This window comes from Sinocyclocheilus rhinocerous, unplaced genomic scaffold, assembly GCF_001515625.1.
Source record: "Sinocyclocheilus rhinocerous isolate Xijiao unplaced genomic scaffold, SAMN03320098_v1.1 scaffold199, whole genome shotgun sequence".
In the NCBI taxonomy this organism is placed as follows: domain Eukaryota; kingdom Metazoa; phylum Chordata; class Actinopteri; order Cypriniformes; family Cyprinidae; genus Sinocyclocheilus; species Sinocyclocheilus rhinocerous.
This window is the reverse complement of record NW_015636847.1, coordinates 10,908-24,535: the sequence shown is the minus strand read 5'-3', so window position 1 is coordinate 24,535 and position 13,628 is coordinate 10,908. Positions and strand designations below refer to the sequence as shown.

The window sequence follows — 13,628 nt, the reverse complement described above, 5'->3', positions numbered from 1 at the left end:
TAAAATTAGGGTATACAAATCATGCAGTTAAGTACCGTCATGTATTCAGAAACAGTTAAATATATACAGAAACAATGAACAAATTAAAGCAATGGTTACATGATGTGATCATGTTGATTACAATGCAAGGAAAATGTAGCAGTTTTGTATGTTTATTCAGAGTCAGCTTCATCTGAAGTCCTCTCAAGGGTTGGCGTCATCTCTTCACAGGTGTTGGGTCATCTGAAGTCTTCGTAAGAGGCTGGATATAGTCAGCAGGAGCAATCTACAGATTACACCAACAAAATGTGATGTAATCATACTAGGGAACTGGCACTTTTTCACAAAGAGCAGGGAAAGACTTGCCAAAACCAGTGAAGAGACTCATTGTGAGGGTGATGTCTCTTTACAGTCTTCAGGTGGTTCTTGTTCTGAAAGCAAGATAGCGAAGGAGAAAAACACAGGAGAAATGGTTAAGTGATGCTCCATCACATTGCAGTCCTGTGGCATCTGCTCCTTCAACACAGTGCTTCTTTAGTAGCTAAGACGTTTAAGTATAAAATACAGTAATAATGTACAGGTTTACTGTAATTACTTCTATAATATAGTAGTGGTATATAATCCATTTTTGGACATTTAGCTTAGCATGATTCTGAAATGAAAACTGCTCACCTACATTAAACTTTTCATTCTCACTTTGGTCCATCTGCATCCTTTGCAATATATCTAAGTCTATTTAATAACTCCCCACCAGCAAAATCACTTTTAAATTACACAACGATGGATGAAACTGCATGAAGAGAATGAATAACATCCCGTAAATCTACTAATTAAGTGAGGAATAATCTAATAATCATCTGTTTTAATGCACAGGGTAATTTGATTAGCTGTGCTGATAATATACAATTTTGTTCTATAAATGTCATACCTTTTAATAGTTCATCACAGCGGTCTCTTCTGCTGCATCTCTACGGCGCTGATAGTATGAGCGCTAACTTCCGGGAACTATTGAGCGGCTCCACGATCCGCCATTGCTGTAAAAAACTGGTCCATTGGAGTGAACGGAGTTGTCACAACTCCGATCGAATTCTTAAATAGGCGGGTTTTCAGGCGGAAGTTGCACGTTCTTTTTGTGTTCTGTGGTTTCTTATTCAAGTGTGTGGTTGGCTGAAGCTCGCTTAATAATTGTGAGTAAATGTGTCTAATTGTGTTCATTTGATCTTTTTCTTCGTTTTTTTGCTTATTTGATCAAAATACTAGTGATGGGAAAATGAAGCGTTGCGAAGCACCGAGGCTTTCCCCTCAACTGTATCGTAAAAAGGTTCATTACTCGAAGCTTTTCAAGACGGTGCACACTAACGACATCTTGTGGTCAAAAGGTGGAAAACGCTGCCTTTGCGTCCCAGACGACCCAGCCATTTTTGGACTGTTTAAAATGGCTAATAAATTAGAGATAATACTACCTTTGCGTTTTACTTTGTCCTTTAGACCCCTTGCATTCAATGAACAAAAAGATAAACGAGATTTTAGTGAGAACATACTCTACTGGAACTCACAGTGAACAAACAGAAAATGACACTGAACAGTCTCGCTCTGAAAAAGCTGCACCAGCTGAGTCAGCCAGCTGCTCTCGAAACGCTATCGCGGTACTTTGATGCCACACGTGACAGTGACGTGGCGTCGGCGCCGGTTCAAGTCGGACTAAATTTCTAACCGACATGCACTGCTTCAAGTCAGCCGCCGATCGGTTTGCGCGGCGCCGCATGAAGTCGAACGCACCTGAAGCTTCGGTTGTCACAGATCACGTGGTTTTGGCAAAACGAATCAAGCTCCGGTACAGTGCTTCACTGAGATGTTTCGTTTTTTTGATACAAGCTTCGAAGCCTCGGTGTCGAACGTCACATCACTACAAAATACGCGCTTTCTCTGAATAGTAAAATTGTAATTCGTGATTAAATTAATTGACAAGCGAACTCACTAACGTTAGCTCCCGTTTGAAACAACGCGCTAGGTCAGTCATTCACGGATTTAAAGCGCAATTTAATGTAAAAATAAACGTATTTCTTTCTTCTTGAAGACTTTTATTTTAACAGATTATTTCTGCCATGTGCTCAATAAGAGTTTTTTTTTTTTTCATTCTGCACGTTGGGTTTAATATCTGTGTTTTTCATTTCAGAATCATGACGAACCAGGAGATGCGTTTAAATCACACTATTTACATCAACAACTTGAATGAAAAGATCAATAAAGATGATATGGTTCTGTTTGTTTTTAATCAAACGATTTTGTGTGTTTCTTCATGTTGTGACCCTTTCCTCTTCTTTTAATAGAACTGAAGAAGTCGTTGTATGCTATATTCTCCCAGTTTGGACAAATTCTGGACATTCTTGTTTCACCTACACTGAAGATGAGGGGTCAGGCCTTTGTGATCTTCAAGGAGATCAACAGTGCTTCCAATGCGCTCCGCTCTATGCAAGGCTTCCCATTTTATGATAAACCTATGGTAAGATCTGAGGATTTATATATATACACACACTCCTAATGCTTTTAAGTTGATGTTTTCAAGCCAAGAAATGTGTAATCTGAACTAAAATGCTCTTAAAATCTATTCACAGCGTATTCAGTATGCAAAGCAGGACTCCGATATCATTGCAAAAATGAAGGGCACATATGTGGAGCGAGACCGTAAGAAAGAGAAGAAAAAGCCTAAAGCCCCTGATGCAGGTACTGGGAAAAAGGCTTCTGCTGCTATGGCCGGGGTACCAGTAGCCATGCCTGTTAGTATGTTTGGGATCTTTGGGAATTTGTGTGCTGACTCCATTGTGGTCTATTTTCAGGCAGTTATTGATATGATTTATTTATTTATTTATTGGCCATTTACAGGGAATGCCACCCATGAGCCAAGCCCCTCGCATGATGCCAATGCCCGGTCAGCCTCCCTACATGCCTCCGCCTGGTATGATGCCTCCTCCTGGTATGGCACCTGGGCAGATGCCTCCAGGTGCTATTCCTCCAGGTCAGATGATGCCAGGACAAATGCCTGGCCAGATGCCACAGCAGGTATGCAATAAAAATAAGTCACGTAGGCTGTGTCGCATTTTATTATTACATTCAGAAATAATGTAGGCAAAAATACTGGTAAATAAAGCAAAATGTTTACAAACATTATAAACACAGCTATAGGCTATTTTAGTTCCCTTCTCTCCACAACAAATCCTCTGAAGTTAACAGTATTTAAGTTATATAAACGTCAAGCCAAAACGAAGTAATTTAAAGCTAAACTGAAGCCTACCTCTCATTCAGCACGAATCCAAATGTTTCCATATTCGCAACGTATCTGGATGCTAAAATATTATTAATGTAAACTATAGGCTTTGTACTTCTCTCGCATTATCGCCGTAAATCATCATCCTTCAGATAGGCTATAACATGTTGTGTGTGAATCCATGTTTCCACTATCCTGCAATTTTCGCTAGTTTCAAAACGCACAACAAGCTGCATATTACCTGCCATTCATTTTCACTTAAATGTAGGCCTAATGCTTGACGGTTTGTGACACATCCTCAGAAAAACTGTAATTCCCGGGGCATTGCCATTGTGACTTACCTGTGAGGAATTGCGTCAACGTTTGCATAGGCCATACTATTTTAATTCATGATTGGTAGATTGCAAAATTAAAAAATACTAAACGATAAAATGTTATTAACCAGTTAATGGCCATTTCAAATAAATTCGATTTTGTTTCTGGTTATGTTCCTGTCAATTTCATTCGTTTCTGTTTTTTTGTTTTTGTTTCTTGAACCAGTTCAGAGTTATAAACTTAAATTGCTCTAGGCAATTTTTTTAAAGATGTATGAATTCTTTGTTGAAACATTTAAACGTACTGTAATTTGCTGTATTAATTTGATTTCATGTTTATTTCACACTAAAACTAGAAGTAAAGCGGAGGAGCTGACTGGTTCATTAGAGCGTCAAAACATTTGAATTTGAAAGCACAGGCTTTTTTTCATATTAGTAAATCAAAACCAACAAAAGAGCAATAAGTTACAAGTGCTATATTAGTATATTATTATAGTGTTATTTCAATTTCACAAAGAAACGTACAGTATTTTGTCCCAAGCAATAATAACAGGACACATTTAATTTATAATTTGTCTTAAATCTAATTTTGTTAAAAACATTGCGAATCGAATCGTGAGTTGAGTGAATCGTTACATCTCTAGTAAATAACAAAGCACACTGTTTATTGCAATTATTGGATGGTAGGTGTGCTATGATGTAAAAAAAAAAAAACCTTCAGTGAAGTTTTGTTCACAGTATTTTGTCATTGTTTTAAAAATGACAAAATGCTGTCAATGCTGACATGTTTACCTGTTGTAGTTTATCCACATTTTGTGTGCGAAATGGACACTGACACAGTCAAAATGTCATTGGAGAAGCACTAATTAAACGTCACCATTTTAGTCAATGATTTCAGCCCTCCAAAACTGTTTCGACAATGTTTTCGTTTGACGAAATTTCAGTGCATCACTTTTATGATTAATAACATTTTGTCTGAAGGTGTCAGAAAACCCTCCCAACCACATCCTGTTTCTCACCAATCTCTCAGAGGAGACGAACGAGCTCATGCTGTCTATGCTGTTCAACCAGTGAGTGTTTGTTTGCTTTGTTCAGAAATGCTTTTGAACCGTGTTCAGTGGGGTGCTGGCAAAGTTCCAGGTCATTTTAAAATATTTTATCTTCTTTTGCCAATTATGATGCCGCATTCTTCTCATAGGTTTCCTGGATTCAAAGAAGTCCGTCTTGTCCCTGGTCGTCACGACATCGCCTTTGTGGAGTTTAATAATGAGGTGCAGGTGGGCGCAGCCAGAGAAGCTTTGCAAGGCTTTAAGATCACACAGAGCAATGCAATGAAAATCTCATTTGCAAAGAAATAACACTCACGTACATGCAGCTTCTATGACAATTGGCAGTTATACACAGGCCTGCATTTAGAAATCACTTGGGACAGTTCAGGCTTTAATGGCTGAATAGATTACATGCACGCCATTCAAAAGAAAAAGTCCAGAGATGAAAAGTACATTTTTATTTGATGTGACTTGCCTAGCTGTGCCCGTTAGATTTGTTCTGCACAATGCAAGGCAAGGAGTGAATGGAAACTTAATCTTTCAATTTTTATTCCCTTTTCCGATATGGTTGGCTTTGGCGAGTTTGTAAGTATGCAGGGGTTTTTTTTTATTCCAATTATGTCTTCAGAAGCATTGCACCCAGAGTATGGTTCCCAGACATTGTACCTGGAGCTTTGTTGTTTTTATTAAATCACAATGTTTTACGTGTTGCTTTCTGCTTGTTTTTTCCCTTCACATGGGGTTTGAGATTTTATTTTTTTTTCTTTCTTATTGTTCAATTTGAGTAGTGTTCATATGCAGCTGGAGTAGAGCCGCACAATTATTGCCTTTTATGGAACACATTCATTCATTATATATTTTTCAAAGTCTCTTATGTTTGCCAGGACTATTTATTAGAAATAGAATAAAAACAATTTAAAATAACTTTTCTGTTTTAAAAATACTTTTATTCAGAAAACGTGCATTGAAATTGATGCATTGAAAGTGACAGTGAAGACATTTATAATTTTACAAAAGATTTCCAAAGAATGCTGAATCATGAAAACAATGCATCACTGTTTCCATAAAAATATTAAGCAGCGAAAACTTTTCAACATTGACAGTAAGAACCATTATTAATAATTGAGCGCAAAATTGGCATATTAGAATGATTTACGAAAGATCAAGTGATACTGAAAACTGGAGTAATGGCTGCTAAAAAATTCGCTTTGCCATCACATGATTAGTTACAGTTTAAAATGTATTGAAATAGACAAGTTTTAAACTAATATTTCACTATTACCGGTTTTTTTTTTTACAAATAAGGGCAGCCTTGGTGAGCATCATTCAAAAATATTTTCAAGCAAATTAGTGACCCCTAACTTTTGAACCGTAGTGTTTGTGCGTGTCTTTGTGAAACTGAACTGGGCCTCAATCATGTCTACATAAGTGTTTGTGACACTCTTTGTAGGTGATGCAGTGATTTATTGATCTTCAGGCTTAAGTCTGGTTTCTAGAGGATTTACTTCTTTTCTCTGAATTAAAAGATGTTTTATGGCAATGCATTCTCAAACTCATCATAAACTGATCATCCTGCCGTTTGAGCTCATACATTCACTCTCTTTAATCTCAAGCAGTGAGTGATTTCTATGGAAGGTAAATGAGCCTCTCATGTCCTGGGAGTCTTTGAGTGTTTGTGTAAGAGGTCATTTACTCTTCAATTAAGTTTGAGGGACTCTGGACTGTCAGCTGTACAATAGGGGCTGCCTTGAGTTACATTGTGTTGTGACCTAAATTACTAGATCAGCTTTTTTTCTGTGTACACGAACGTACATTCTTCTGCAGTTTTCCCAAGCCTCTGCACACTCCACTGTTTTGCCTTGAGAAAAACCTGACCTTAACTGCTGCTGGTGCTGTGTGTGTGTCTCATGCAATTGGCATCGTGCCTAGCAGTTAGTTGTCCACCAACACTGCCTCCTTTGAGTCACGGAACAGACACTTCTTATGCCAGCAATGTGTGGGACACAGCTGTCCCCACGCTGATCATCTGACCAAGCGACAGGTTGGCTGGTTTGAGAAAACTACATCACTGTGCCTTGTCCAGAATCCAAATATGCCCACAAACCTACCTCCAAAATGGGCTGTTATGGGTTCAAGCCTAGAACTTGGTGACTATAAACTGTGTAGGTTTAGTTTATTCTTTGTTTATTATGTATTGCTTATAATCTGGCACGGAAATAGAGCAAATATGAGGATGTTCTTGTTCAGTTAGTCCAGAGGGACTGGCTTTCTTTCCATCACCAACTTTCAGTTCACAATGGGTCCAGCAGATGGAGACATTTACTGTTGTAGTATTTACGGTTGTACGTTTGTTTGTAAGGTTTGTACCCATTTCCATTCTTCTCAGGGGCGGATTGGTTCTCTGCCTTAGGAAATGCGCAACATAAAGGCTGTCATATTTGCTTTTTCTGGAAATCTTTTCTTTTTCTTTTTGTTACGTGAATGTCACTCATCACGGAGCAGACTGGAAAAATATTAGTAAGTTTTATTGGTTTATGAGCCCTCAAAAGATTATCCGTCACTGCTGGTAGTTTGTCTATGCCGTAATTTAATGATTTAATGAAGTACTGACGAAAAAATACTTTGTCAGAACACAGCCGTACAGGTAGTTACCGCCAACAGCTGAAAATTCGAACGGATACATAAATGATGTCACGCTCTCAGCGCGGCTTTAGATCAGTAGGAATAAAGAGCGAGAGCGATTAAAATTCAGTTGAGTCGAGGTCAGCGCCACTCTATGCTAATCGCAGCCGGACTTCAAGAGCCCTCTGTTCTGACCACGGGTCACTCTACTTTGGGAAATAACCGGTTTCCAGGGATGTGCGCGTCAGCAACTAGTCCATCCCGTCGCGAATGGGGGGAGGAAACAGGATCGGGTCAATAAAATCGGCTCATTATATTTTCAGCATAAAGCGGATGCTTTGTGTTGTAGTAGCTAACTGCCTCCATGCCTACACAGTGGAAAGTTCACTGGTCCCCGTTATGGAGATCTGGAAAGCAGCGAAATGATGCCGATATGCGTTTAATTTCCAGATGTCCGGTTTATAGACGGACCTGGTTTAAAATTATGCCTGATCAGCTGAAAAGTGGTCAAAACCCATATAAAACCCGTAAACAAACCAGACTAGTCACTAGTTGTTATTTCTGTAAAAAAGATTCCAGAAATTAAACTGGTTCATTTTTATTTCATTTGTCATGTTTTTCTTCAGCAATGTAGAACTGTAGACAGTAGTAGGCCTACACACGCAATCTTACTGTAAACACTAAAATATTCCATCTTTGTGAATGTTCAAACATCCATAGTCATTTTGGGTGCAATAGGGCCCCACAAACACTACTTGGCGTCCAAACCTCTGAAAAAAAAAAGGGTTCTAGGTTTATTGCTTTGTCCTCACCCAACGACCTAATGATTAAGTCAGAGAAAGCATGCCACTTCCACTTTTAGCCTATGATGTGATAACAAGCCGGCGGTAATGTAAATGTGCATGAGTATTGAATGTAACAGCCTCTGTCTGTCTATTGTCTGGCCTCTGACGGGGTCTTTTAATTGGTGCCGCAGCACTTTGATCATGCTCGGAGATTAAGTGAAGCTTGAGACCTATTATTCCAGAACTGCCATGGGAGTACACATGAAAAGAAGCCCTACTGAGAATTTCCAGACCAGTGCATTATGGGATGGGGTAGTTTCACAATTTATTTGTTACAATTGATAACTGTATACTGTGACTTCATAAAAAGGACAGGCATATAATTGTAGAATCGGCGTGATCTTGTTTGTGGTATGGGTCTTTCTCTGTCATTTATAAACTGTATAATTGTATCAAAATAGAAGTGTTGTTGGGCTGTTGAGATTAACCTTATGCATCATATGTATGCATAAAGACCAAGTGTTGTAATACAGGGAGCTGAACAGCATCAGTTTATCTAGTTTGGAAATCAGCATATGACCAGCACCCTCCTGAGGTGACAGTAGAAGGTGTAAGTGAAATATAAAGATATAATGTATAAATAAAGGTTTTACCCCAAAGGACAAACCCCAATTTTAAGCTATGAAAGTATTTTTTTTTTTTTTTTACATGATTTTATAATGATTCTCTGACTCCCGGTAATGCATGTGAAATGACAGGACTGTTTAATTTTATGTATCCACACAAGCTTTTTATCTACATTCCAGCAAACAAAATATGTTCTTTTGTTTCTTTTGCAAATGTTCCCATTAAAGTATTTGAAAAAATGGAAACATCCCATTTTTTTAAATGTTTTAAAAACTTTATCCTTGTTTATACAAATGTTGCGGGGAAGATTCGATTTTCAAACAATATATGAATGTTACTTGATTCTTTTGTTTCTTTTGCAAATGTTCCCATTAAAGTATTTGAAAAAATGGAAACATCCCATTTTTTAAAATGTTTTAAAAACTTTATCCTTGTTTATACAAATGTTGCGGGAAGATTCGATATTCAAACAATATATGAATGTTACTTGAATGTTCTCTGAACGTTCTAGTAACCTTCAGAAAAGGCAAATTAAACAAACTGTTCAGAAAAAAAACGTTTAATTAATAATGTATAAATAACATTTTTATGCTAACGATTTGACAGTAACTTTGAACTTAGAGAGAATCTTGCCATAGGCAAAGTTCTGAGAACGTTCCCTGTTAGCTGAGATGTTAAAACTACACTGGAACAAAAGTTTTGTTGGATCAAAGTAAAACAATTGCTTCAACTTGTTACAAGTAATCGGTTTACTTTTTCTCAACTAAAAAAAAAAAAATGTTTGACAAAATCAAATTTCTATAGTCAACTGAAACTAAAAATTCACTTTCAACCAAATATATTTTTTAAATGATTATATCACAAATTATCACTAAATCTATTTGAATTAACAAATGTTTACATATTTTAAAATCAAATATCCAGAAAAATACAAATCTAAATTGTAAGCAATTTCTTCACCTTCAGAATGTGATTTTACTAAATGCCACTGAATTACTGTTTGGGGGAAAAAATGAAGCTTTTTACACTTCTTGAGAGTCAAACATTTTAAAATGTTTACTACATCACAGTGAAATCTTCAACACTCATTGGCATAATTTCCACTGTTAGCATTGCATAGAAATTTGAGGAAAAATTTACAACAGCTAATAGTGAAAACTGCTTTAAAACGGCATGGCTAATAAAAGCATAACATTCCAGAATAGAATGTTCATCCAAGAAATTTAACGTCCATGTGCCATTGAAAAAAGCTGCTCACATTTCAGATGAACTTGCAGTAACTTAGAAAAGAAAAAGCTTCATTTTTCAGGGAAATCGTCGTCATAATCATCATTTAGTCACCCTCTTGTAGTTCAAATCCATCAGACTTTGGTTATCTTCAAAACACAAATGAAGAACAACATGAGGGTGAGTAAATGACAGGTTTTTCATTTTTGAGTGGACTAACTCTAAGTCTCTGTGTCCATCTGTAGAAACAAAGAGAAAAAAAAAAGATTATTTTTTTCTGCCAAGCAGGGCTGCTTCTTTTTTTATACTTGCAGATCTTATCATCTTATCATAATTTAGGAGGAGGATTGTAAAATGGTCACAATTCACACAAAAAAAAAAGGACTCAAAGCACAGAATGACCGTGTATTTGACACTCATTTTGTGATGTGTTTTTAGAGTTGTTATGTTTATCTATTTGTGCTACATGTATTTGTGTCCAGTTTTATTTGCAGTTTTATTTAATTTATTATTGACTCATTTTTGGATGCAGGCTAATATTTAAAATGGACGGTGACTTGATTACCACAATAAATTCAGACACTGATTTTTAAGCGTTTTCTATTAGTGTTGCAGTATTTTGGGTTAACAGCAGCACTCCTTACATTAGGCTACATGAAAATAATTTAGACATATGTTTCCAAGCTACTTAAGTTTGTAACAGACAAATATGACTCTATTATATTCAAGTTAGAGACAGGTGACGGATATTCCCAGGCGGAGGACACACCCTCTACTGGCAACTTTACCGCTAGTGCTTCCCACGGTGATGCGCAGTCTCGCTCTCATCGCTCGCCCTTTGCAACGCTTTGCTTTGGGAGGGCATCGGCAAAGCCTATCCGGCTGACGAGAGAGAAAAGAGCTGCTTTAAGTGAGTGGGAAAGTAAATGGGATGAAAGCTCAAGTCAGGTCAGCAGGTCGAACATTCAAAGCTTCTTAACTGTAGCAGGTGGAAGAAGGAAGAGCTAGAGGAGGAGGAGGAGGAAGCACCCTGGACTCGGAGTGTGGAAAGATCTCAGTGGTTTTATCATTTACCTGTGCCACATTTACTTACTCGTTTTCCCGCTGTGTCTTCATGATGGACACATGGACAGTGTAAAGAAAGCGTCACCAAACAGGGAAAGGCTGTTCCGTACGCACAGAACAAGTGCGCAAATGTCTGCTATGAGAATGGACAGAGACCGAAAGAGTTGGCACTCCTGGGAGAGATCGAGTACGGACAGGAGGAGTGCTGGTAGGGCGATGATAAGGGCTGTTGAGCGCGGACAGCACTGGAGCGTGATTTTCCTGCTCTCGCTTGCGCTGCAGCCGCAGGTAAGCCGCCGATCATGCGCTGCTATTTTCAGTCCGCTTTGACTTTTTTTTTTTTTCCACGGTTGTTTTCTCTCCAGAGCTTTGCACGGACAATCCTCGGTCCTTATTTAGTGCAGTGTTGTTCTTTCTTTAGCTCTGTTTGCAAGTGGTTTGCACCAGTTTGCGAATCATTAAGCGGCTTTCAGGCAGCTGAACTTTTTAAAACAATTTCTGTCAGTAATTTTTCTGGGCGCAGAAGGTTGAGGTTCATCTCGCGCAAACAGACACTAAGCGTAAACTTATTAAACAAATCTGAACGAATTTTGAGATACATTTGTGTAGCCTAATAGCGTGACAAGTAATAACAGTAATAGTGTTTTTGTTTATAACGTCCGATACAGACGGCGACCGCTTAGCTGTTGCTATGGTTACCTCCTCAATCAAAGACTATTTCTGTTCGCCAACGAACACATTTAGCAATTTCCGACTAATTTGCAAACTTTTGCGATTGTTGAAATTATATTAAAAGCCGATACATGCTTTAAACACACCCAGCCTGCTTCTTCACCGTTATTTAGGATGTTTAACCCTGAATGAGGGGTGTGGAACCCCCCATAATTCCGTTTTACACCTTTGTGGATGAGAGACCAGTGTTGAGCTGTTACCGTCTGCGGCCACCTGTTGTTCCTTCTTTCTTTGTTGCGCGCTGCACTTGTCGCTCTTTTGGGCGTGTTGCCTCGTTTTTCATGCAGATATTAAAGTCTCATGTCAGCTATGGGTTATATGCAACAATATATCTGACACACACGACAGTTTGTTATTGTAAAGCTTTGTCTTTAAGACTATTTACTCTGAAACTGGAGAAATGAAAAACAAGGCTCAACATATTTGGCGCACTGGCTTATTTGTACAAGAAAGTATCATTTTGCTCCAGTATAAATGAGGACATTGCAGTGTTTTTCTGTTCGGAGCGAGGATTATTTTTAATTTCATTATGTTTACATCAAGCAGTAAAGTGGCGGCCATGGAGATTTTATATAGAGAAATGGATCTCTTCGTGGGCATGTGATTTTGCTTTTGTTTGCATTCCCAGAAAACATTCAGTGACTCTAATTATGCTGATCCATTTGTATTACCCAAATGGCTTAGTTGTATTTAGAGAACACATATCATCATTTTATTTTCAAAATATGAATCTCTGTTATGGTTTGATAAAGAAGCCTGCTCTGTTTAAAACCATTTGGCATTAAAACCAAGGCAAATCATTTCTGAATCTACTCCCAATGCTTCACATCCCACCCCAGCCACCCTATTATTCCAGGCTTTGAGGTCTCCGCTGGGGTTGTTGGTCTGCGGTGGAGATGAGACCTCACCTGCTGTGGAGTGCAGATCCTGGGGATGAGAACCCTTTGAGTGCAGAAAGTGCATGTGTGTTCTGGCGGGTTGCTGCTGGATGAACATACCTGTCCTGACACCGAGGGCGTGTGAGAAAGGCTAATGTTTTGGTTCTGTCATTTTTGCAGTATGAACTTTGCTTTTTAAATGCTTTGATGGTTCTTGGAAAATCTAAAGCCTGTATGTTGCAGAACGTTCTACAGGGAGAATAATTTGTAATGATTTTATGTTATTGTCAAAAGAGATGAGGAGGGAAGTGATCAACAGCTTTGTATTGTTAGTTGGGCTATAAATAACAGGGCTCAACAATAAGGATGGCCCCGTGACCTGAGGCCAGTTGACGGAAATGTCACTTGACCTATCCAGGCACGGCACTTTCTTATGAATCTTATGTTCATCAATCATGAAAATGTGTTTTTGTTTTGCAAACATTTAGATTTTATTTGAATATTGTTGTTGATATCTGTAATACAGTTTTTATATATTTTTAAATTTAATTATGTCACATATTGGATATTACCCTAGCTAATGTAACCTGTTGTATATGTAGCAAGGTTACAGCTGGCTAACAAAGATGAGGTTTGTTGAAACTGTGAGAATAATTTAGTATATGAATATGAAATACACTATGCTTTCAGTTGGTACAATTTTTTAAATGTTTTTTTTTTTTTAAAGAAATATCTTATGATCACTATAGTTGGCTCAATTTATTTAATAAAAAATACAGTAAAACAGTAATACTGTGAAATATTAATACATTAATATATTATACAAATGTAATATATTTCAAAATGTATTCATCTGATGGCAGTGCTGAATTTTCAGCAGCCATAACTCCAGTCTTAATTGTCACATGGTCCTTCAAAATAGGAAGTAGGAATCTTTTTTAATATTATAAATGTCTTTACTTTCACTTTTGAAAAATGTAATATGTCCTTGCTGAATAAAATTTATAATTTCTTATTCATTAAATCTATAAGTTAAATATGTAAATACGAATATATATATATATATATATATATATATATATAAT

At 37.5% G+C, this 13,628-nt stretch overlaps 2 protein-coding genes and 1 long non-coding RNA gene across 6 annotated transcripts in view; 2 read left to right on the top strand and 1 right to left on the bottom strand.

The window, feature by feature from the left end:
- Positions 1-5,273, top strand: part of LOC107748229 (U1 small nuclear ribonucleoprotein A-like) — a 9,692-nt gene extending 4,419 nt beyond the window's left edge. The window contains exons 1-7 of one of the 4 annotated variants that reach the window (XM_016562959.1): positions 1,117-1,166; positions 2,156-2,232; positions 2,310-2,482; positions 2,595-2,756; positions 2,863-3,039; positions 4,540-4,628; positions 4,757-5,273. In XM_016562959.1, the coding sequence (XP_016418445.1) occupies positions 2,160-2,232; positions 2,310-2,482; positions 2,595-2,756; positions 2,863-3,039; positions 4,540-4,628; positions 4,757-4,916 (834 nt within the window). In that variant the 5' untranslated portion in view covers positions 1,117-1,166; positions 2,156-2,159 and the 3' untranslated portion in view covers positions 4,917-5,273. Of the gene's footprint in view, positions 1-1,116; positions 1,167-1,857; positions 1,991-2,155; positions 2,233-2,309; positions 2,483-2,594; positions 2,757-2,862; positions 3,040-4,539; positions 4,629-4,756 lie in introns of those variants that run through there. The other 3 variants (XM_016562958.1, XM_016562957.1, XM_016562960.1) reach the window with 3 other exon arrangements.
- Positions 389-1,248, bottom strand: LOC107748230 (uncharacterized). The gene is made up of 3 exons (XR_001640898.1): positions 1,237-1,248; positions 908-1,146; positions 389-410 (listed from the first exon to the last, which is right to left on the bottom strand). It is a non-coding gene; the product is annotated as an uncharacterized LOC107748230 (long non-coding RNA).
- Positions 5,274-11,077: 5,804 nt separating the features above from the next.
- LOC107748233 (protein jagged-1b-like) overlaps positions 11,078-13,628 on the top strand; it is a gene marked incomplete at its 3' end in the record, with an annotated part of 11,761 nt that continues 9,210 nt past the window's right edge. The window contains exon 1 of the mRNA XM_016562961.1: positions 11,078-11,221. Within this exon, the coding sequence (XP_016418447.1) occupies positions 11,078-11,221 (144 nt within the window). The remainder of the gene's footprint in view (positions 11,222-13,628) is intronic.